Source organism: Carcharodon carcharias, chromosome 17 (assembly GCF_017639515.1).
Source record: "Carcharodon carcharias isolate sCarCar2 chromosome 17, sCarCar2.pri, whole genome shotgun sequence".
Lineage (NCBI taxonomy): Eukaryota > Metazoa > Chordata > Chondrichthyes > Lamniformes > Lamnidae > Carcharodon > Carcharodon carcharias.
The window spans coordinates 97,956,647-97,981,640 of record NC_054483.1 but is presented as its reverse complement, the minus strand read 5'-3'; the positions used below and the strand labels follow the sequence as shown (position 1 = coordinate 97,981,640).

Below are 24,994 nucleotides of genomic sequence, written 5' to 3'. Positions count from 1 at the left end.
CACATTCCCACCAAGTATTCTGTCGTCAGCAATCTTGGAAATATTACATTTGGTTCCCTCATCTATATCATTGTATATATATTGTAAATAGCTGGGGCCCAAGCACCGATCCCTGTGGTACCCCACCATTCACTGCCTGCCATTCCAAAAAAGACCCATATATTCCTACTCTCTGTTTCCTGTTTGCTAACCAATTCTCAATCCAGACCAGTACATTACCCCCAGTCCCATGTGCTTTACTTTTACACACTAACCTCTTAATGTGGGACTTTATCAAAAGCTTTCTGAAAATCCAAATATACCACATCAACAGGTTCTCCCTTATCTATTTGCCTAGTTACGTCCTCAAAAAAACTCCAGTAGGTCAAACGTGATTTCCCTTTCATAAATTCATATTGACTTTGTCTAATCGCGTTGATACTTTCTAAGTTTCAACTCTTTTCACTGCGATGCCTTCATCTTTAAAGGAATTCTGCACTTCTGACTTCAGCCAGGAACCCACCCGAACTGCAACTTCTTGGTGAAAGAACCAACAGTAGATTTGGACTTTCTGGACTCTGGTAATCACATGTGAACTATATCCATTCCTGTGGCTCTTTTTACTGTTGTCATTCATAGTTGTAAGACCCCTGGGCGGAATTGTCCCAGATTTGCACCAAATGTGGTAGCGTGCAGGAAAAAGGATGTTTTACCCAGGCCATAATTGCGGCTTTTCACGCCCTATCGTCCCAGTGCCTCCTCCTTAATTATGCATTCCCTGGAACCACGCCATTTTGCTGGCGGGCAGCTTCCGATTCACCCGCCACACCATCACTTCACCGCTCCTCACAACATTTAAATGCAGCTGCATGCATACCTCTCAGCGCTTCCTGCCCGGGACTGCTGCACAAAGACATGGTCGCGAAAGACAAGAAGCCTGCAGCTCCCTGATTCAGTGATGCATTCGTGGAATGACTTTTGGACGCCGTGGAGGCCCACCGTGATGTCCTCCACTTCTGCTCTGGGTGAGACCCAGCAAACAAGGTCACCAATTCTGTATGAAAGGCAGTGGTCAGCACCAACATCCTGCAAAAGAGGACAGCCACCCAGTGGAGAAAGAGGATGAATGATCTCCTCCATTCCGGCAGGAAAAGTCACTCTGCTCACCATTGTCAACTTACACACTCACAAACTCATCACGCATCCACAGGGATCTCAAACCTCAAGGGATAACACCACTAACTCTCACTCAAACCCTCATATCTCCATCAGGCTCATATCCTCTCGAGCTCGAGTCCTCATACTGTCCATGGCTCCGCTCACCACACAAACATTCTATGCAGTGCCATGCATCCTGCTCACACTCTCTCCATCTACTTTCATACAGGAGAAACCTGCTCACAACGACAGGGAGAGGTCCCAGACTGGGAGTGGAAACCTCCACATTAGGCCCCTCTCTCACTTTGAAGAATGTGCCATTCTGCTGACTGGTGAGGACATTTACCATGCCACCGCGGTGATGGTGAGGTCGGCGGCGAACACCCTCATGAGGATCCTGCACCACATCATCCGTCTCTCAACGCAACTGCGAGTGCTCTCCTGCTTTTGACTCTGCTGCCATGCACTAATTATCTCTACTTTGCTTCACAGGGAGCTTTGCCAAGTGACCGACACCCTCAGCCAGCCAGTCCTTCAGCTCTATCCAGGTCCTCACCTCCAACCAAGGAGGCACCTCGTCCATTGAAGAGTTGGAAATAAGCAGCTTGGAAGAACCATCACAGCACTTACCCACACCCTCCACCACTGCACCCACACCCTCCACCACTGCAGAGATACACACCTCAGTAGGACCTAGATCTAGAGCAGGCTCAAGTTCACAATCTGGTGGAAACCTCACAGACATGTGTCTGCAGCAGGACAAGGCAGCTTCAGCTGAGCTCCCGGCACTCAGAAGACTGTTGGGGAATAGGCATTCGTGAGGTCCAAGTCAGATGATGAGCCTCTGGATTCAGCCTTCCAACTCATCATGGAGAGTTAGCATCATGCAGAGCTGTTGGAAGCCCTCAACAGAGTGGCACGCGAGCCGGAGGAATGTGAGCCCTGCTCTCTGTTGAAATGGTGCCCACATGTGCACGTATGGAGGTATCCATGGGAAGGATGGAAGACTCCATGGAGACCCTGGTCCTGCAGAGCACGGAGATGTGCTCAGACTTGCACTCCATCACGGTAGCCGTGGGTGAGTTCCTGCAGTGTCAATGCGAAATGGAAATGGGACACCTTGATGTCCCTCCAGTTGCTCCTTCCCCTCAAGGAGTCAGGCTGAGGCCGTTGAGCACCTGAAGGGAAGAGGAGCAGCAGCTGGACACCCCTAGGTCATCCACACAGGAATCTTAGAGGCCATCCTCTCCCTCCAAGTCCTCTTTGCCTGTGACCCTCTCAACCTCATCCTGTCATTGCAGAAGGACCAGCTGGCCCACAGGAGGACAGCCAAAGCAAGCCAGGGCCCCCAAGGCTTCAGATCTCCAGAAGACCCATGCTGAAGTCATCAGAAGCAACAGGGCCAACCATAGCACAGGCTGTCTGCAGCCCTGCTGCGGATGTCAGGGCAACACCTATAAGAAGTGGTGGGCCTTGACAAATTGAGACCTGATCACAAGTGGTTGTATGGATGAACACATTTTGTCACTCTGTAATCTGAAAATGTACTTACTTATAATGAATAATGTGTAATGGTATCTTTCAGCTTCAGAATCCTCCCTCTGCGCCCCCCTCCCCTCCCACCAACCAACCTCCAGACCCACTAGCAGTTCAGCTGCATGAAGCCAGCCCACGAGTGATTCTGGAGGGAGAAGTGTGTGTGTGTGTGTGTGTGTAGCAGGGCCTTTTCAGAGCCTCGTGCAAGCACTCTCCCACACACGCAAATCCTTCCTCAGTCACATCCGTCTCAATGTTCCAAGCATTTTCAATGCTACCTGCTGGAGTTCTCTTTCAGTTGTCCATCTGAGCCGATCTGCATATCCACCCACCCACTGATCCCACTCCCATGCAGCACCTATTCGCACCCAACACAAGGCTCCTTTCACTTTCGATTTTGCAAAATTGTACTGGTGAAGTATGTCGTTAGCTCCCCCATCCTTTCCCCTCCCCCATCACCCATTTCCTCTCCCCCATCTCTGTTGACCCCCCAGCATCAGCTTCCACTTCTCCATTGTCACCTACCAGCCAGAACTCATTTCTTTCCAGGATGTCCAGGTGAACATGCACGTTCCCTACCTTCCTGAGAATACCACCCCCATCGACCTCCCCAGCCTCCTCCTTCCCAGCCCCAAGGTCTGTAATGCCACCGAGTCCCCACCAACCTCCCTCACCGTCACTTCTTCCACTACCAATGCACCCGCACCCTCTCACCCGACTGCTCACTCTGCCCTCTCTCATTCTCACCGTTTCCTCCTACCACACCCATTTGCTCTCCAGGAGGCAGTCATTGACTCCACAGACCCTCCCTTGCATGTAGGATGTTGGATCTTCTTGCTGCTCATGTTCAGATCAATCAATGCCCCACTGCCTTGCACTAACTACTTGCTGTCGGTTGATGGTCAAATGTCTTTTGAAGTTTGTCAGCTTTCAGTCATGTATGCTGATCTTTCAGAAACCACTGAGAAAAATATTCCTTGCTACTTTATAAGAAATGGATTTTTGATGTCAAAATGCTATGGCAGTACTCTTAGGGTTAACTAGGGTGCTTGAGCAGCAGCTGCTTTCTGCCTTGTAACACTGTCAATGAGCATGCAACAACAAGCCTCATACAGTAGGAATGATCATGTGGCTTATGATGTTTCTGTGTATCTCCTTTGGTTTGTCTAATAGGAGCTTTTCCTTTCTTCTACCCTCACCCTAAAACGTGCCTCAGCAAAACAATCTGTAACTAGGAGCGGGCCGCCTGGCTGTAGAATTCACCAGCTGCAGAATTACTGCCAGTGACAGTCTGTAGCTGGCCATCAGGATACATGGCTGAACTGAGCTGAGCTGTTTTACATCAGTACCTCAACTCAGCCTAGAATGTTGGGATAAGGGCTGTCTTCTCCGTGTTACACATGTGGGAGTCAGGGTTAGTTGTCTGATCAGGATTTCTTTGCATTAAGGTGTGTCATAATGAAGGGAGGCGCTTATTCTTTGTTGCATTAGAGTGATGTACAGTGTTGAGATTTATGACCCTTTCGCTGGACTCCTGGGCCGGCCTGGGTTGATTGCTCTTTGTTGTTTGGAAATGTAACTTTATACTGAGGGCGGGGTGTGTGCACTGGAGCTGTCAGTAAAGACATTACTGAAGTATGATTAAAGTGGAATGAGTTCTGGCATAAATTGACATTCAGTCAGGAGACAATAAACACTTTCCTATGACTTCCAGAAAAGGCATATGGAACGCCCAGGAAAGCAGAGAGCAGCTCTGTTAACAACGGTTCTCGCTGAGTTTGTCAGCATTTGGAGCGGGTGGACTAGATTCTGTTGGAAGTGTGAAAGCTGAGTGCATACTAATGTAGATCATTTATTTAGTAATTACTTTGGGGTTATGTGAGAAAGCAGATGAGATAACAAAGCTGGCAAATGTAACTTTTCCGTATCTGGCTATTATGTAAACAGCCCCCCCTCCCTGGTCCGTCCCACTCATGTGTTTCTATTTAAGGCTTTAAGAGCAGTCAATTGCTATTGGTGTTCTCATCCCCCACACTGCCTCTGGTCTCTCCCTGGCAGAGAGGGACGGACGGGCTGTTTATTATTTTTAACTGTGCCTCTGTAGCGGCTGCTGGCAATCTCCCTGATTATGTGTGTGAGATGAAATTGAGAGCTGTGGATGTCTTTGGACTTATGCTAACATCTTGTCTGGGATTAAAGTTTCAAGAATCTTGAATTAAACGCAAGTCTGAAGATTCAAATGTTATGCAGTGCAGCAGAGGGGCTGGAAGGAAGATTCTATATGGCCAAATCTTTAAGAATATGCTGTATACTGAGCTTGTATTCTGATTGGTTGAGGGGTGCTAAAGATTTGGCCTATCGTGTGTGGGATAGTTTGTCGCTTGCAAGGAGCCATGGCCGCGAGTTGGCTGACAGCTTGCTTTTTCCCTACTCCAGGTTCGGAGACTGTGTCAGAGTCCATGGTTTTGGATCAGTATATGGTGGTTGCCAACTATGAGAAACAGGAGAACTCTGAGATCAGCCTAAAGGCAGGAGAAGTGGTGGATGTTATTGAAAAGAGCGAGAGTGGTAAGTAAGAGAAATAAGTTTTTAAAATCTTCCTTCTTTCTCTCTCTCTCGCTCTCTCTCTCTCTCTCTCTTCCAGACCAAGTACTGTACATTACTTCCATCTGTGTCTGCCTTTGGCTGAGTATGAGGAGCTCCCTGTTGCTTTGGGCTCGAGGCCAAGATCTGCCTCTCTCTGTAGGAATGTCTGCAAAGTTCTGTATTAATTAAGAATGTAAAAGTGCTGTAAACACAGTCTATATCACAATACTGTACACATTAGACTGTAACCAGCTCTGATAACACACTTCAATGAAATGCAAGGTTATTTTATTCCCCCCTGAGCCCCTCTGCTATAAATGTGTGGTTACAGTTTGGAATTGATCCATTCTTTTATGAAAATTCCTTTAACATCTTTTTCTCTTTTTCCCTTTTGACACCAATATATAATTGTGTCTGTATGTTTTTGTGATAAAGCGGATTCCCGCAATATGAGCCAGATCTGCTGGTTTCTGTGCTGTTTAGTGAAGTGTGTTTGTATATGTCGAGAACTTGGCTGTTGCACCAGCGGCTGTATTGCCTGCAATGTTTGGATAGTGACTGGCACACGCACTGTGTGCTGCATTGTGTCAGTGTGCAAAGAAGCTGTTCTGTCAGAATTGAGCTCTGAGTAGGTGATACTACACTGGTCTCTGTCAGTTCCCCCTTGTCCTCTACACAAGGCACAAACAGCAAGGCAGCCTATGACCTTTACTCCATTTCTTTTTAGTGACAGTGAAGGTTTGAGTTCAGCATTTATTACTTGAATATTTTGGGAGTTAATGTGAAAACTGCATGTCTTGTGGCAAAACACTGACTAAATCCATGGAAAAAGCTTAATAGACAGTGGTTTCAAGAAGTTTTCTGTTTTGCCATTTGAGCACTCTGCCCAACTGCAGCAAGATGATTTCCCCCCCACCATATTCCAGTGAATAAATAGGCAAATCCAGCCGTGTGTACAGTAACTAGGTAATCCAGTGCATTGTGTACAGTAATCAGGTAATCCAGTGCAGTGTGTACAGTAACCAGGTGATCTAGTGCACTGTGCACAGTAACTAGGTAACCCAGTGCACTGTGTACAGTAACCGGGTGATCCAGTGCAGTGTATACAGTAACAGGGTGACCCAGTACAATGTGTATAGAACTAGGTAATCCAGTGCACTGTGCACAGCAACCAGGTAATCCAGTGCAGTGTGTACAGTAACCAGGTGATCTAGTGCACTGTGCACAGTAACTAGGTAATCCAGTGCACTGTGTACAGTAACCAGATAATCCAGTGCAGTGTGTACAGTAACCGGGTGATCCAGTGCAGTGTATACAATAACAGGGTGACCCAGTGCACTGTGTACAGTAACTAGGTAATCCAGTGTACTGTGTACAGTAACTAGGTAATCCAGTGCACTTTGTACAGTAACTAGGTTATCCAGTGCACTGTGAGCAGTAACCAGATAATCCAGTGCAACATGTACAGTAACCAGATAATCCAGTGCAGTGTGTACAGGAACCAGGCAATCTAGTGCAAGGTTTTTCTTTTGTTTCTGTAATTTGCATGTTCATGCATTGTAATGCAAACTTGCTTGGGATGGACGCTGTCTAGTTAAATAATCACCATGCTGTAAAAAAATTCAAACAATGAATTCTCATCTTGTGGCAGTTGACACCTGTTTAAAATGCGGTGTTTCCAACCATCCTTTTCTCTGCACCTGCACCAATATCGTTTCTCGTCAGGAGAACGAAGAAAGTCCATGCTCAGAACAGAACTCATCCATTTTGCTCCTAGAAAGGATAGAACAGAGTATTTTCTAAATATTGAAAAGCTAGAAACAATAATGACCTAAAGACACTTTGGGATCCAGGTACACAGATCATTAAAATGTCATGAATTGCCACAGAAATTAATAAAAAGGGCTAATAGAATGCTGGCCTTTATATCTAGAGACTAGAATCCAAGGGATAGAAGTCATACTTCTGCTACACAAAGCCCTGGTTAGACCATACCTGAAGTTACTGTAGAAAGTTCTGGGCACCATACATTAGAAAGGATATATTGACCTTTCCGGGGGGTGGGGGGGAGATTTTTTTTATTCATTCATGAGATGTGTGCATCGCTGGCTAAGCCAGGATTTGTTGCCCATCCCGAGTTGCCCTTGAGAAGGTGGTGGTGAGCTGCCTTCTTGAACTACTGCAGCCCATGTGGCGTAGGTACACCCACAGTGCTGTTAGAAAGGGAGTTCCAGGATTTTGACCCAGCGACAGTGAAGGAACGGCGATATATTTCCAAGTCAGAATGGTGAGTGACTTGGAGGGGACTTGCAAATGGCGGTGTTTCCTCGCACCTGCTACCCTTGTTCTTGGTGGTTGAGGTTGTGGGTTTGGAAGGTGCTGTCGAAGGAACCTTGGCGAATTGCTATAGTGCATCTTGTCGATGGTACACACTGGTGCTGCTGTGTGTCAGTGGTGGAGGAGGTGAATATTGAAGGTGGTGGATGTGGTGCCAATCAAGTGGGCTGATTTGTCTTGGATTGCATCAAGCTTCTTGAGTGTTGTGGGAGTTGCACTCATCCAGGCAAGTGGGGAGTATTCCATCACACTCCTGACTTGTGCCTTGTAGATGGTGGATAGGCTTTGGGGAGTCAGGAGGTGAGTTACTCTTTGCATAATTCCCAGCTTCTGACCTGCTCTTGCAACCACAGTATTTATATGGCTAGTCCAATGCAGTTTCTGGTTAATGGTAACCCCCAAGCTGTTGATAGTGGGGGATTCAGTGATGGTAATGCCATTGAATGTCATGGGGAGGTGGCTATATTCTCTCTTGTTTGAGATGGTCATTGCTTGGCACTTGTGTGGCATGAATGTTACTTGCCACTTGTCAGTCCAAACCTGGATATTGTCCAGGTCTTGCTGCATTTGGACACGGACTGCTTCAGTATGTGAGGAGTCACAAATGGTGTTGGGCATTGTGCAATCATCAGTGAACATCCACTTCTGACCTTATGAGGGAAGGAAGGTCATTGATGAAGCAGCTGAAGATGGTTGGACCAAGATCACTACCCTTGAGGAACTTCTGCAGTGATGCCCTGGAGCTGAGGTGACTGACCTCCAACAACCACAACCATCTTCCTTTGTGCTAGGTATGACTCCAACCAGTGGAAGGTTTCCCTTTTGATTCCCATTGACTTCAATTTTGCTAGGGCTCCTTGATGCCACATTCGGTCTAATGCTGCCTTGATGTTCTCAGCTCACCTTGGCAGTTCAGCTCTTTTGTCCATGTTTGGACCAAGGCTGCAATGAGGTCAGGAGACTGATGGGGTGGTAATCGGCCAGGTTGGATTTGTCCTGCTTTTAATGTACACAATATACCTGGGCAATTTTCTACATTGTTGGGTAGATGCCAGTGTTATGGCTGTACTGGAACAGCTATGCTAGGGTTGCAGCAAGTTCTGGAGCACAATTCCAAAATGTTGTCCGGGCCCATAGCCTTTGCAGTATCCAGTGCCTTCAGCTGTTTCTTGATATCACATGGTGTGAATTGAATTGGCTGAAGACTGGCATCTGTGATGCTGAGGACCTCTGAAGGAGGCCGAGATGGATCATGCACTGGCTGAAGATGGCTGCAAATGCTTCAGTCTTGTCTTTTGCACTGATGTGCTGGGCTCCCCCTTCATTGAGGATGGGGATATCTGTGGAGCCTCCTCCTCTAGTGAGTTGTTTAATTGTCCACCATTCTCGACTGGATGTGGCAGGATTGCAAAGCTTAGGGTGATCCTTTAGTTGTGGGATTGCTTAGCCCTGTCTTTTGTTTGCTGCTTCCACTTTTGACATGTAAGTACTCCTGTGTTGTAGATTCATCAGTTTGACACCTCATATTTAGGTATGCCTAGTGCTCCTCCTGGCATGTCCTCCTGTACTCTACATTGAACCAGGGTTGATCACTTAGACTCATAGATGTTTACAATACAGAAGAAGGCCTTTCAGCCCACCATGTCCATGCCAGTCAGCGAATATCTGCCTACACTAATCCCATTTTCCAGTGCTTGGCCCATAGCCCTAGAGGCTATGGCAATGCAAGTAAGTGTCTAAATTCTTCTTAAATGTTACGAGAGTTTCTGACTCAACTGCCCTTTCAGGGAGTGAGTTCCAGACTCTCACCACCCTCTGGGTGAAAAAGTTTCTCCTCAACTACCCTCTTAGCCTTCTATCTCTTACCTCAAATCCATACTCTTGGTTATTGACCCCTCTGCTAATGGAAAAAGTGCCTTCCTATCCACCTTATCTATGCCCCTCATAATCTTATACACCTCTTTCAGGTCCCCTCTCAACCTTCGCTGTTCCAAGGAAAATTACCCCAGCCTATCCAATCTTTCCTCATAGCTCAGACCCTCCAGCCCAGGCAGCATCCTGGTAAATCTCCTCTGCATCCTCTCCAGTGCAATCACATCCTTCCTATAATGTGCTGACCAGAACTACGCACAGTACTCCAGTGTGGCCTAACCAGCATTTATACAGATCCAAAATAACCTCCCTGCTCTTGTATTCTATGCCTTGGCTAATAAAGACAAGTATCCCATATGACTTCCTAACCGTCTTATCTACCTGCCCTTCTACCTTCAGGTCCTTCTGTTTTTAAGTGCTTTCCAGGGTCCTACCATTCATAGTGTAACCCCTTGCCTTGTTAGCCCTCCCTGAGTTCCTTAACCCACACTTCTCCGGGTTGAATTCTATTTGCCACTTCTCTGCCCACCTGACCTGTCCATTGATATCCTCCTGCAGTTTACAGCTATCCTCCTCACTATTTACCACCCTACCAATTTTCGTGTCATTCGCGAACTTCTTGATCATACCCACTACGTTTAAGTCCAAATCATTATGTACACCACAAACAGCAAGGGCCCCAGCATTGAGCCCTGCGGAATCTCACTGGAAACATCCTTCTACCATCACCCTCTGCTTCCTGCCTCTCAGCCAATTTTGGATCCAATGTGTCACTTTGCCTTGGATCCCATGGGCTCTTACTTTCTTGATCAGTCTGCCATGAAGGACCTGATCAAAAGCCTTGCTCGAGTCCATGAAGACTACATCAAATGCATTACCCTCATCAAATTCCTGGTTACCATCTCAAAAAATCGATCAAGTTTGTCAAAGACAACCTTCCCTTACCAAAAACAGAAAATGCTGGAAAAACTCAGCAGGCCTAACAACATCTGTGGAGAGAAAAACACTGTTCATGCTGCTAGATATGTTGAGTTTTTCCAGCATTTTCTGTTTTTGTTTCAGATTTCCAGCTTCCGCAGTACTTTGCTTCCCTTAACAAATCCATGCTGACTATTCCTGATTAATCCATGTTTCTCTAAGTACAGATATATTCTGTCCCTCAGAATTCTTTCTAGTAACTTCCCCACCACTGAGGTTAGACTGACTGGCCTGTAATTTCCTGGTCTATCCCTTCCTCCCTTTTTTAATAATGGGACAACGTTAGCTGCCCACCAGTCCCCTGGCACCTCACCTGTGGCCAGAGAGGATTTGAAAATTACTGCCAGGGCCCCGATATCTCTTCCCTTGCCTCCCTCAACTGTCTTGGCAGGCCTGTAGATTTATCCACTTTGCTTGGTGGTAATGTTAGAGTGAGGGATATGCCAGGCCATGAGGTTACCTCCCTGACGCTTTCCATTTCAACACACCACCCTGTTCTCATGCCCACATGTCCGTCCTTGGCCTGCTGCAATGTTCCAGTGAAGCTCAGCGCAAACTGGAGGAACAGCGCCTCATCTTCCGACTAGGTACTTAATAGCCTTCCGGACTGAATATTGAGTTCAACAACTTTAGATCATGAAGTCTCTCCTCCACCCCACCCCCACTGGGGCTATCTGTCCCTTGCTCGTCCTGCTTTCTACCCTTAATGTCCCCATTAGCACATTTCTTAGCTAATATCACCACCGTCAACACCTCTTTGTCCTTTTGTCCATGACATCTTTTGGCGATCTTCACCTATCACTGGCCCTCTATCCAGCTCTATCTGTCCCACCCTCCCTTAAACCAGCTTATATTTCACCTCTTTTCTTTTTTTCCTTAGTTCTGATGAAGTGTCATTCGGACTCGAAACGTTAACTGTATTCCTCTCCGCAGATGCTGTCAGAGCTGCTGAGTTTTTCCAGGTATTTTTGTTTTTGTTCATGAGGTTACAGATTGTGGTTGTACACAATTTTGTGGCTTCTGATGGTCCAGAGCGCCTCATGGATGCCCGGTTTTGAATTGTTAGATCTGTTCAAAATCTATCCCATTTGACACGGTGGTAGTGTCACACAACACGATGGAGGGTATCCTCAATGTGCAGATGGGACTATGTCTCTACAAGGACTGTGCATTGGTCGTTCCTACCAATATTGTCATGGATTGATGCATCTGCGACAGGTAGATTGGTGAGGATGAGGTCAGGTAGGTTTTTCCTTCTTCTTAGTTGCTTCATTACTTGCTGCAGACCCAGTTTAGCAGCTATGTCCTTTAGGACTTGGCCAGCTTGGTCACTAGTAGTGCTACAGAGCCACCTTTGATGATAGACATTGAAGTCCCCACCTAGAATACATCTTGCACCGTGCCACCCTCAGTGCTTTCTCCAGGTGATGCAAGTGGTGTTCAACATGGAGGAGCACTGATTCATCAGCTGAGGGGGGATGGTAGTTGGTAACCAGCTGGAGGTTTCCTTGCCCATGTTTTCCCTGATGGCATGAAACTTCATCAGGTCCAGAGGTAATGTCGAGGAGTCCCAGGGCAACAGCCTCCCAACTGTATGCCACTGTGCCATCACCTTAGTTAGGTCAGTGCTACCAGTGAGACAGGACATACCCAGGGCTAGTGATGGTGGAGTATGACACATTGCCTGTAAGGTATGATTCCATGAGTATGACTATGTCGGAGTGTTGCTTGATTAGCCTGTGAGACAGCTCTCCCAATTTTGGCATTAGCCTCTAGACGTTAGTAAGGAAAACTCTGCAGGGTCAACAGGGCTGAGTTTGCCATTGTCACTTCTGTTGCCGAGGCCAATGCAGAATGGTCTGTCCAGTTTCATTCCTTTTAGACTTTGTAGCAGTTTGATACAATTGACTGGCTTGCTAGGTCATTTCAGAGGGCATTTTAAGAGTCAACCACATTGTTGTGGTCTGGAGTCACATGTTGGCCAGACCAGTGAGGACAGCAGATTTCCTTAGTGAGCCAGATGGGTTTTTACAACAATCGACAATGGTTTTGTGGTCCCTATTAAACTAGTTTTTAATTAATTGAATTTAAATCCTACCAGCTGCCCTGGTGGGATTCAATGCTGTGTCCCCAGAGCATTTGCCTGGGTCTCTGGATTACTAGACTAGTGACATTACCACTACTCCACTGCCTCCTCAGAAGCATAGATTTACCGGAATGATTCCTGGACTCCAAGGTTTAATTTACAAGGAGAGATTATACAAACTAGGGTTGTATTCCCTGTATTTTAGAAGTTTAAGAGGTGATTTGATCAACATTTTCAAGATAATAAAGGGATCAGATAGCATAAATAGAGAGAAATTGTTTCTGCTGGTTGAGGAGTCTGATCTTGTCAGGAATTAGAGACATATCTTGTCAGGAATGAAATTAAGAAACACTTCTACACACAAAGGGTGGTTGAAACTTCTGACTCTCTTCCGCAAATGACAGTTGATGATACATCAATTAATTGTAAACAAAGGTGGGTATATGGATTTGGGTTGCAGATAAACCACGATCTCAATGAATGGCAGAACAGACCCTAGGTCTAAATGGCCTACTCCTGTTCCTATAACATTCCTACTGTAGTGCGCTAATAAATGTCAGCCTGTGAGAAACCACAGATCCCATGCCAGCAAGTGATAGGATTGTCTGTAGCAGGGCATATTGGAGGTTATTCTCCAGTCAATGGGTATTAGAAGTTTCTCTGCAGCATTTTAGTTAAATTTCATAGCTGCCCATTCTTCTCACCAACAACTTCTGACCTTCAAAGCTTCACTTTCGTGCAGAAACATTGGGCGGGGTTATGCGGCCCTGCCCGCTGCTGGGATTGTCCAGTCCCGCCAAAAGTCAAGGGACTTTTGGCTGGGCCGCCGGATCTCCTGCGACAAGTACCGCCACGACTGGGCCGGAAAATCCCGGCCATTGACTTTGAATTTTTTTTCCTGAAGCACAGAAACAAACAAACACACACCCTCACCTAAGTACTAATTATTTGGATCCTTTGACAGGCAAGTAGTTTTTAAAAGGATTGATAACCTGTCTGGCGAGGTGTGCCTTTGGTGTCTTCCCCAGCTGCCGTGTCAGTATTTTAAATACTTTGGGCCACCTGTGTGTGGGGAAGAGACCTTGTGGTGAAGAATCTCCTTTTTCACCATCTAAACCACAGAGCCAGATTTGAACAGGTCATTTCAGTGAAGTATCGATAGATCAGGGAAGCCAGCCAGAGATTTGCTGAAAGACTTTGGCATTTACAGCAGCTTTGCTTCATATTGGTCACTTGAAGCTTTCAAATCTAAGTGCAGCAAAGCAAGCACTGAGTTGGTCCAGGAAAGGTGACAGTTCCCTATTTTGTGTTATGGACCTGGCTTCCGAAATATATAACAATCAAGTGGTGGCCATCACACGGGAGCCAAGAATTGGAAGAGGGAGGGAGGGACAGGAGAATCACAAGGGTGGATGAGCGAGATCACAGAACACCAAGGGTTAAAACTGCAATAGCTTCATGTGTCAAAAATTATTTCCTGTGTTTTTAGTGCAGAATCAGGATGCTCAGAGACCCATCATTCTCATTCCATAATGCAGCAAAAACCCTATTTTCCATGTTTTGTCTGAATTACTGTCAGTTAGATTTTTCTATTTTCCTGTTTCTTTAAAACCCCATTTTTAATCACGTTCCTTTTTATAAAATCTTTTACTTGATCGGTGATTGTTAATCCTGACTACAATCATATAATCATAGAATGGTCACAGCACAGAAGGAGGCCCATGTATCCATGGTGGCTCACTGCAAGAGTGACATAGTTCGTCTCACTCCCTTAATGTTTCCTGGTAGCCCAGCAATTTTTTTCTCTTTAGATAATTATCCAATTCCTTTTTGAAAGCCATAATCTCAGGCAGTGAATTCCAGATCCTTACAACTCACTATGTCAAAATGTTTTTCTCATATTCTCTTTGGTTCTTTTGCCATTCATCTTAAATTGGTGTCCTCTAGTTCTCAACTCTTCTGTCAATGGGAACAGTTTCTTTCTATCTATGCTGTCCAGATCCCTCATGAATTTGGGCACTTCTATCAAACCTTTCATTCTTCTCTTTCAGGAGAATAGCCTCAGCTTCTCTAATCTATCCACGTAACTAAAGTCCCTGGAACCATCCTTATAAATCATAGAACAGTTATAGCACAGAAGGAGGCCATTCGGCCCATTGTGACCATGACAGCTCTCTGCAAGAGGAACTCACTGAGTCCCACTTTCCTGCTTTTCTCCTCTAGCCCTGCAAATTTTTTTCTTCAGATTCCCCTTTGAAGGCCTCGGTTGACTCGGCTTCCACCAATCTCTCAGGTAGTGCATTCCAGATCCTAACCACTCACTGCATGAAGAAAATTTTCCTTATGTTGACTTTGGTTCTTTTCTCATTGCCTTAAATTGGTGTCCTCTGGTTCTCAACCCTTCCACCAATGGGAAATGTTTCTCCCTATCTACTTTGTCTAGATCCCTCATGATTTTGTGCATTGCTATCAACTCTCTTAATCTTCTCTCCTCCGAGGATTTTCCAATCTATCCATATAACTGAAGCCCCTCATCCCTGGAAGCATTCTTGTAAATCTTTTCTATACCCTCTCTAAAGCCTTCACATCCTTCCTAAAGTGTGGTGTCCAGATTTGGACACAATACACCAGTTGAGGCTGAACGAGTGTTTTCCTTTTGTTCTTAAGTAATTCGATTCACGTTGTGGTAAATTTGGCAACACTGAAACAAATTAGACACTTAACCAGTTTCTCAAAGTTCACACTGACAATGTTTTCATTCTGGTTATGAACTTTCCTCACTGCTCAGGGAATTTAAAAAATCATTGCTAGTGTAAACAGGCAGGCAGAGAAGGCTTTAGCCTCTCCACAGTCCAAATGGAGGCAGCACCAATGGCAAGCAACAGGCCATTTGCTTTTATCGCCTGGACCATGGCTGCTGGAGATGGCCGACAAAAACACTGCATGATAAGTATTTTTCCTAATTATAAGTTGGTGTATGAATTTCCTTTTCATAAGGAATTCAACGAGTTCAAGACTGCTCTATAATCTGATAACATGATGTTTTGCCACCTATTGAAAAGAACAGGGGAGGATAGTGGGCCATTCAAATTGCTCTTGCTATTAAATAACATGGTAAAAGGATCATTGTAAATCTTGTTACACACTAACCCATTGGCTGCATACACAAGACTAGATGTCTGGATCATAGTGGTAAAGATCTGCCTATGGATGCTACCTTTTGAAATGAGCACATGGAAAACGCATTAGAAGAAATTGGTAACAATGTTGATAGCTGCAGGTAACATTTGTGTAAGTTGCCCACTACCTTAAATTGTAATCTCAAAATTAAAAGGCAGAAGAATAAAATAGATGAGAATCAAGCATGATGAGAAAATGTTAAATATTTCATTTCCCAGGGCAATACATGACGCAAGAGAAAAGGTAATAACCAAAAAGAGCGGATGGGGTTGAGGTAGTGAAGGATGGGCAGCAGATAAGGGATGATAGGAAAAGGTGAAATCTTCATTGGCACAAAGGATTGGAAATTGCCAGTAGATATGGAGGCAAGACTGTTTACCAGCATTGGCACCAGTTTGAGGTTGGATATGACGTGGTGATCAGAATTGCTAGAGGCACTGAAAATTCCACGAAAGGTAAAACAAAGAGACGCATGATATAGAAATGCTGAGATCTTCCAAATTGGTAGCTAAGAGATTATAGGGCAAAACTGTGAGATGTGGGTAACGAGGTGGGGTGTCAGAGTTTTGTGAAAACAATGAGATTCTTGAAGAGCTAAGGTAAGAGATGCAAAACCTGACAGTGCGAAGCAGGAAAATGAAGTACAACAGAAAGGGTATTGGGGTGGTTTGAAAAAAACCCTTGCATTTATAAAGTACCTTGTCACATCTCTCAGAAATGCCCAAAGCTTACAGTTAACTACTTGGAAAGCTGGTATGCAGTGACTCTGTTATGTAGGTAAACATGAGAAAGAGTTGGAGGCTGGGAGTGAAATTCGGAAACACTTTGACACAAAAGAATGGTAGAAGTTTGGAACTCTCTTGTATATATGGCAATTGATGCAAGATCACTTTAAATTTAAAATCTGAGATTGATAGGTTTTTATTATCCAAAGATATCAAGGGATATGGAGCAAAGGGGTAACATGGAGCTATGTCGCAGATCAGTCATGAGCTCATTGCGTGGTGGAACAGGCTCAGGAGGTTAAATGGCCTCCTCCTGTTCCCATGTTCTTATGACCTGAATAGAGAAACAGCTGGTTCATTTATTGTGTGATGTGTCAGAGACAGTAATCAATAACTTGAATGTGCTGCTAGTAATTCTTTCAGGAAGAAGCTGGATCTTCCTTGATGACTAAGTAGGCAAATCCAGCATGTGGTACGATGTTGAGCCACATTAGCCAGGAAAGTGCAAGATTACAGCCTTGGGATGTCCTGAGTTGGCATTAGTCAGGACTTCGGGGAAAAAAAACCCCAGAAAATATGAAAAACAAAAAGAATTGGATGAAATCTGGCTAGGGAGAGGAATGCTCTTTATTGCTATTTGGCCAACTCTACCAGGGAGTGTTGTGCCCATGTTGGGTGAGGCCTGGATCAGTTGTGCCAATACTGGATTAACCAGCCAGCGCACATGCCTGGATCTATTCACCACAATTCCGAAAAATTATTGGACAGTTGCAAGTGCCTGTGGACCTATAATACATCATGACTGCTCACCTGCAGGGAATGAGCAGTACAAGGGGAACATTGGAGGAGTGGAACAGGAGAAATCACTTCCAGAGAATCTTTGTTTTTAGTTGCTGATCTTTTCTTTCCTTTAGAAGCACCAAGGAATCCCCATTATTCTTCAGTGTTGTTTAGATGCATTTACTCACTCTTCCTTTTGGCTAACTACACCGAGTCTCAGCCAGTTGTGTTGTATATTGAAGGATGTCTCATTTATTTTCTGTTATTATCATAACATAAGTATTTTATTTGCATTGCTCTGTGTCAATCCAAGATTGTAAGGTAAAAGAGTCTGCTCACTCACGTATCTGTTTAGATTGGAAAAGGGAGATTTTCTTCTTCTCTGATATACACAATGGCCAGGATATTTCGGATGGTGGAGTTTCCTTTCCCTTTGGAGAAGACGGCGGGGAAAACATGTCCGCCCATACTACTTGCCCCGCAGCCATTTCATGTTCCGTGGGACTTCCGCCACTCAGAATAAGGAAGTCCTGTCTCAGAGAGCTTTTGGCCAATCTGTTTGGCTGCCAGCTCTCTAGTCCCTGCAGCACCAAAAGCTTCTGCGGAAAGGACTGCGACTGCAAGCAGTCCCCAAAGCCTAAATCCTGTGAGTCCAGGGCCAGGTCAGTTTTGGGGGTCTTAGGGTGGGGAGAGTAGTTGAGGCCTGGGGAGAGGACAGAAGGGGATTTGGCTTTTAGTGGGGAGGCCAGGAGGGTAGGGGGTGGAGGGAAACCCCGCAGGGGTCAGACCTTTTTGGGGGGTGCCCGATGTTAAAAGGAGGCTGCTGATCGCCTCACCCCCACACCTTCCTGCCCGAGGCCTGAGCAGGGTTAATTTATTTTCGGCATCTTCCCTAAAGCCTTCACATTTTCCCTATAGTGTGATGTCCAGAACTAAAACCTCCCCAACTTGGAATGCTTGTGACCAAATCATTTCTGAATTTTGGCATTCTCCAGATTATAAAATGATGTTAGAATGCCTAACTACAAGTGTGTGAACTGGAGAACACTGCAGATATAAATACTGGCCTGAAACATAAAACAGTAATAAAATAATATAAAATACTATACAGCAATAGTAAGAATGGTTTTACTTATCCAAAAACTGTATCTTCCATGTTTCCACTCCCAAAGTACTGTAATAAAATAATGCTGTGCGTTGCTTGGGTGTGCTCAAAAGATTTCTCGAAACTGGTGTTTCCAAACACCAGATTTCAGGACAGGACAGGTTACAGTGTACCTCAGTTGAAGCCGGATTAGCATCTTATAAGGGTTCAGCATAAGCTCCTTGTTTTTGTACTCTATATCTCCATTTATAAAGCCCAGGATCTCTGATATCTTATGAACAACTTTCTCAACTTGCTCCACCACCTTCAACAATTTGTGTACGTATATTCCCTGGTCCCTCTGCCCCTGCTCACACTTTAGAAATCTGTGCTTTATTTTATATTGCCTTTCCTCATTCTTCCTACCAAAATACATAACTTCATACTTCTCTTGCATTAAATTTCATCTGCCACATGTTCGTCCATTCCACCAGCCTATGTCCTCTTGAAGCCTATCACAATCCCCCTTAATTCACAGTACTTTCAGGTTTTGTATCATCTGTAAATTTTGAAATTATACCCTGCACATATGAGTCTAGGTCATTAATAAAGATCAAAAAAAGCAGTGGTCCTAATGCCGACACCTGGGATACCCCATTATAAATCTTCCTCCAATCCAAAAAACAACTGTTCACCAATACTCTCTGTTTCCTGCCACTCAACCAACTTTGTATCCATCTTGCAGCAGTATCTTTTATTCCATGGACTTTACCTTTGCTGACAAACCTGTTATGTAGCACTTTATGAAGTGCCTTTTGGAAGTCCATATATACCACATCAACCACATTACCTTCATCACGCTTCTCTGTTACCTCATCAAAAAACTCTATCAAGTTAGTTAAACCCTTAACAAATTCATGTTGGCTTTCCTTAATTAATCCACACTTGTCAAAGTGACTATTAATTTTGTCCTGGATTCTCATTTCTAAAAGCTTTCCCATCACTGAGGTTAAACTGATTAGCCCATAATTACTGGGCTCATCCTTATAGCCTTTTATGAACAGGGGTGTAAAATTTTGCAATATTCCAGATCTCTGGCACAACTGCCTTTTCTAAAGAGGATTGGAAAATTATGGCCAGTGCCACTGCAATTTCCCTCATTTCCTCGTGCACATCTGTTCCAGTCCCGGTGACTTATCAACTTTAAGATATCTTCTCTTTAAATTGCTTTTTAACCTAACCAATGTCCCAACTACCTTCTCTTTCACTATGACTTTGGGCAGCACCATCTTCCTTGGTAAAGAGAGACAAGTAGTCATTTAGTACCTCAGTCGTACCCTCTGCCTCCATGTGTTGATCCCCTTTTAGGTCCCTAATCGGCCACACCTTTCCTTTTACCACCCTTTTATTATGTTTATATCTATAGAAGACATTTGGATTCTCTTTTATGTCAGCTGCAAGTCTCTTCTCATACTCTCTCTTGGCTTCTTATTTCTTTTTTCTCTTCTCCTCTGAACTTCTGTATTCAGCCTCATCTGCACATGTATTATCAAACTAACTTCTGTCATATGCTGCCTATTTTTGCTTCTGCATACTGTCTGTTTATTTCATTATTCAGGGATCTCTGGCTTTCTTTTACCCTCATGAGAATTTACCTCAACTATACCTGAACTATCTGCTCTTTAAAAGCAGCCCATTGTCCTGCGACAGTTTTTCCAGCAATATTTGACTTCAGTTTACCTGGCTGGATCCATTCTCATTCCATTGACCTTCCTCCCACATTATTATTTTTACTCTCGATTGCCCCTTATCCTTTTCCATTGCTAACCTAAACCTTATGGTACTATTCTATGATCGCTGTCTCCTAAATATTAGTCCACTGACACTTAATCCATCTGACCCACCTCATTCCCCAGAACAAGATTCAGCAATGCCTCCTTTCACGTTGGACCGGAAACATACTGATCTAGAAAAGTCCCCTGAATACACTTCAGAAACTCTTCTCTCTTCTTTCCCTTAACACTATTTCTTTTCCAGTCTATATTAGGATAAATGAAGTCCCCCATAATAACTATTCTATAGTTTTTGCACCTCTCTAATTTCCTTACAAATTTGTTCCTCTGTCTCTTTCCCAATAGCTGATGGCCTATAGGATACACATAGTAATGTAATTGTGCCTCTATTGTTTTTTTTAACTCTAACCAAATTGAATTCAGTGGAAGAAAAATAATTCTGAGCAGGTTCATTCTTCCTCTTATTTGAAGTTTTTTTTGCGCCCATCCTAATCCAAACCCCGGATCACAAAGTAAATTTACTCAACTCAGACGTTTCCTTATAGAGAGCTGTGAGTGCAATATGATTCTTGTCTGCATGCTAGTTATTGGAAAATGTATATGTGTGGGTGCTGTATGTAGTGTTGGTAGGCTGGTAATATTTAAGCCAAATGTTACAGGACATGATTGCCTTTTCACATAAGATGGATATTTAGGTGGTGAACACGTAGAGCAGTGTGGCCTTATTTTGTGTGCACGTGTGTGTGTGTTTGTGTGTGTGTTGACAAGGCTGTGTGTGTTTGGGAGGTTATAGCCAAGACATTCGAGTTCCATTCTGTGAATTTCCTTACGGATCTGGATAATCAAGGTTAGAAGTATGTTGAGTGTGAGAATGGATTTAAAAAAAACATTTTTGGGGAGTATTGTGTTATTCTGTGAAGAAGGGTATGTGTATTGTGTGTATGTGTAAATGATTTAATTAAGCTGGGGAAAGATTACTAGAGACAGGTTGTCTGGGAGGCTTAAGATATGAAAGGACTGGGGCGTTAGGTTTGTGCATTTGTAATGAGATATTTTGGGGGGGTTTGAAGTAGAAGTAAAAAAGTTGAATCTAACATTTGCATTTGTAGATAAGTTGAGAGTTTGTTTGAATATCAAAGGGAAGTCAGAGGTGACAAGAAACATTTTTGCATCTTACAGGAATTCCATGAGTATATAGAAGAGGGTAAATTAGATTTTATTGATCCAAAAGCAGAGACAAAATAAAAACATGAAAGATTTTATAATTGGAAGGATTTGAGTTTCAAAGAGGTGTGAGAACAATAGAACCTGAGATGAAAGGTGGGAAAAGGTATTTTAGCGTGGAGAGCTTAGTGGTTGGTGGTTGGCTGTTGGCTGTTGGCCATATGAGGAAGATATCCAGGAAACAGCGCTAGGTTGTGAGAAAGTGCAGTTGGAATCAGCCATCCAGTCAAGCCAGAAAGTCTTGGGCTGCAAAAAGCAGTCTTGTTCTGAAGTCTTGGTTTCCCACAGCAGAGTGGGAGAGAGTTTAAGAGGTCATGTGGCATGCCTTTATTAAAGCTACAGCAGTTTGCCTTGGGTAACACTACTGGATTTTTATAGTTAAACATCTACAAGGGTGTGTTGCCGGAACATGTTTACTTGAGGGTCTGACCAAGTAGGGAGTCTTTTGGGGGGGGATGTTTTGTAAGACTAATTTTAACTGTGTTGCTGTAATCTTGTGTGCTTATGTTTTCCTTCCTTCCTTGTTAATAAAACTTTTCCTTTTAATTTTTAAAATCCCAGAGGTATCACTTGACTTCTTGTAGCTGAGATCAGTACATTTTCTTCTCATTTTCAGAATACAAAAACAAGCCCAAGTTTCCCTCTGGAATTTGGTTTGTTCAGTAGTTAATATCTGCTGTGGTCATAACATGAGGAAATGCCCTGCCAAGCACCTTTTTCTGAAGGGTGAGCCCAACAATTTAAAATGTACCCAAACACCATAGCACAAAGAAGGAATATGGCCTCCCCAATGATTCTGGCAGTTTACTCTATGACTGTCCGGTCACCATTGCGCTTTGACTGTCTAACCTTCACGGTGCTGTGACTGCCCAATCTTTACCGTGCTGTTACTGTCCAATCTTTACCGTGCTGTTACTGTCCACTCTTCACCATGCTGGAAGTGTCCAATCTGCACCGTGCTGTTACTGTCCAGTCTTCACCACGTTGTGACTGTCCAATCTTCACCGTGCTGTTACTGTCCAGTCGTCACTGTGCTGTGCTGTGACTGTCCAACCTTCACCGTGATGTGACTGTTCAGTTGTCAGCATGCTAGGACTGTCCAGTCTTCACCATGCTGTGGCTATCCAACTGCGCTGTGACTGTCCAATCTTCATCATGCTCTCAATGTGCAAATTTCATCATGCTGTGACTATCCAATCTGAACCGCACTGTGACTGTCCAGTCATCACTGTGCTGTATTATGATCCTAGCTGACGTTATAACTGGACAAGCCTGATCTCAGAGTGGAATCCAGCTTGATAGACCCTAACTTATATTTTTTGTTTAGAAACATGGAGAGTAACAGAGTTATAGGTGTCAGCTGATGAGCTTTTAACAAACAACTAAAACATTTATTTAACAAGAAAAGATAAACTATATTACAAAACTCCTTCACCCACACCTTTACAGATATACACAGATTTGTAAAGATAAGGCATATTACAAAAGCTATTTTATACTCTAATGTTCACAGTAAGTACACAGCCCATGTAAACCAATTGGCCTGCCTGTGGTCAGACACACCACACTCTGAAATCAAGTGACATGCCACCCCAAACAGTTGCTATGGATCTCTCCTCAACTCCCCCCAGACGATTGTCACACTGTGAGCCAACCAGTCTCATTGCACTCCATCTTTCACATGAGGGTTTCCAATCTTCACACTTCAAGAACTCACTTTGAAATTTTCTCCCAAAACAATGCTTTCTCTCAGACCCCTTCCACAAGGGTTCACCTCCAGGGTTTCAAACCCTCCTTTTGATGTACCTATCCCCAGTCACCACATGCGTTCAAGCTTTCTTTCATAGACACTCTCTCAAATTCTCAGCCATACCAACAGTATACACCACTGCTTCATATGCCCTTGTAAAGAGTTATAGTCCTTCAGCCATCTCTTTGGACCCTCTGATTTCTCACAAGCCATTCTTACTTTAAATCTGCTTCTTGCAGCTTTCTCCCTTTAAGCTTGGAGACTTCCTCTGCTCCTTACTCTTAACTTCACCTAACTGGACCTTTTCCAGGTTCCTGTCCTTTCTTTAACTAGAAGGCTGTTTGGGATCTTTCCTGTTCCATTCCCTTGGATTTGGAGACTTTCTTCTTGGAAATTGCTATCTGTCCCTCCGCTGCAGTCTCTCTCTGACAGCTACTTTCAACTGAAGTCAAATTGCTTTCAACTGCTGTGTGTGTGTGTCTGTGTGTGTGTTGGAGGTTGGGGACAGCACAGTGTTCCTCTACTCTGTTGTTTGCTTTAACGTCTCTTCAGGAGTCGTAAAAAATACTTAGAAATGCACGCCACTCCTCAGATACTGAAGCAGCCCATGTCCAAATGCAACAAGAACTGGACAACACCCAGGCTTGGGCTGACAAGTGGCAGGTAACATTCATGCCACAAAAGTGTCAGGCAATGACCATCTCAAACAACAGAGAATCTAACTGTTGCCCCTTGACACTAAACCGCATAACTTTCGCTGAATCCCCCACTGTCAACATCCTGGGGTTTACCATTGACCAGAAACTAAACTGGACTAGCCATATAAATACTGTGGCAACAATAGCAGGCCAGAGGCTAGAGGTCCTGCAGCAAGTAATTCACTTCCTGACTCCCCAAAGCATATCCACCATCTATAAGGCACAAGTCAGGAGTGTCATGGAATACTCCCCACTTGTCTGGAAGCTTGACTCCATCCAGGACAAAGCAACCTGGTTGATTGGCACCCCATCCACAAACATGCACCCCATCGCACCTCCACCGACGCACAGTGGCAGCAGTGTGTACCATCTACAAGATGCACTGCAGAAACTCACCAAAGCTCCTTAGATGGCACCTTCCAAACCCACAACCACTACCATCTAGAAGGACAAGGGCAGCAGATAGATGGGAAAACCACCATCTGGAAGTTCCCCTCCAAGCCACTCACCATCCTGGCTTGGAAATATATCGCCGCTCCTTTACCATCATTAGGTCAAAATCCTGGAACTCCCTAAAAGCACTGCAGGTGTACCTATATCACATGGACTGCAAAACTTCAAGAAGGCAGCTCACCACCACCTTCTCAAGGGCAGTTAGGGATGGGAAATAAATCCTGGCCTAGCCAGCAAAGCCCACATCCCTTAAATGAATTTTTAAAAAGTACTGTGATTGTCCAGTCTTCACTGTGCTGTGACTGTCTGGTGTTTACCATGCTGTGACTGCTTAATCGCCATCACACTGTGGCTGTCCAATCTTCACCGTGCTGTGACTGTCCAGTTGTCACCAGGTTGCCATTGGACAGGCCCCCACCCCCACCCGGCTCCTCCTGACCATTGGGAAGACTGTATTTCACGCTGAGCAGGCCTTAATTGGCCAGCCAGCGTGAAATTGCTATTGTGGGCTGACCGTGGTCGGGGGCTTGTTTACCGACTGTTCCCGAACACGCACGCCCGCTGAGGGAAAAGTTCATGCCAATGTCCCAGACACCTCCATCACCATCCCTAATTATGCACTGTGTCACCAATAAGGCAGACCACAAGTGGCGGCACAGTGGTATACTATTGGGAAGAAATTGCCCTGGGATCCCTCAACGTTACTGCATGAAGTGCCATTGCATCAAGGCAAACATGGGCAAGAAAACTTCCTGCTGGTAACAACCTACTGCCT

At 44.5% G+C, this 24,994-nt stretch overlaps 1 protein-coding gene across 2 annotated transcripts in view; it reads left to right on the top strand.

The window, feature by feature from the left end:
• The window catches only part of sh3pxd2aa (SH3 and PX domains 2Aa), a 528,636-nt gene that overhangs the window by 352,090 nt on the left and 151,552 nt on the right, over positions 1-24,994 (top strand). For both annotated transcript variants that reach the window (XM_041210524.1, XM_041210526.1), the window contains one exon: positions 5,110-5,241. In XM_041210524.1, coding sequence (XP_041066458.1) covers positions 5,110-5,241 — 132 coding nt within the window. The remainder of the gene's footprint in view (positions 1-5,109; positions 5,242-24,994) is intronic.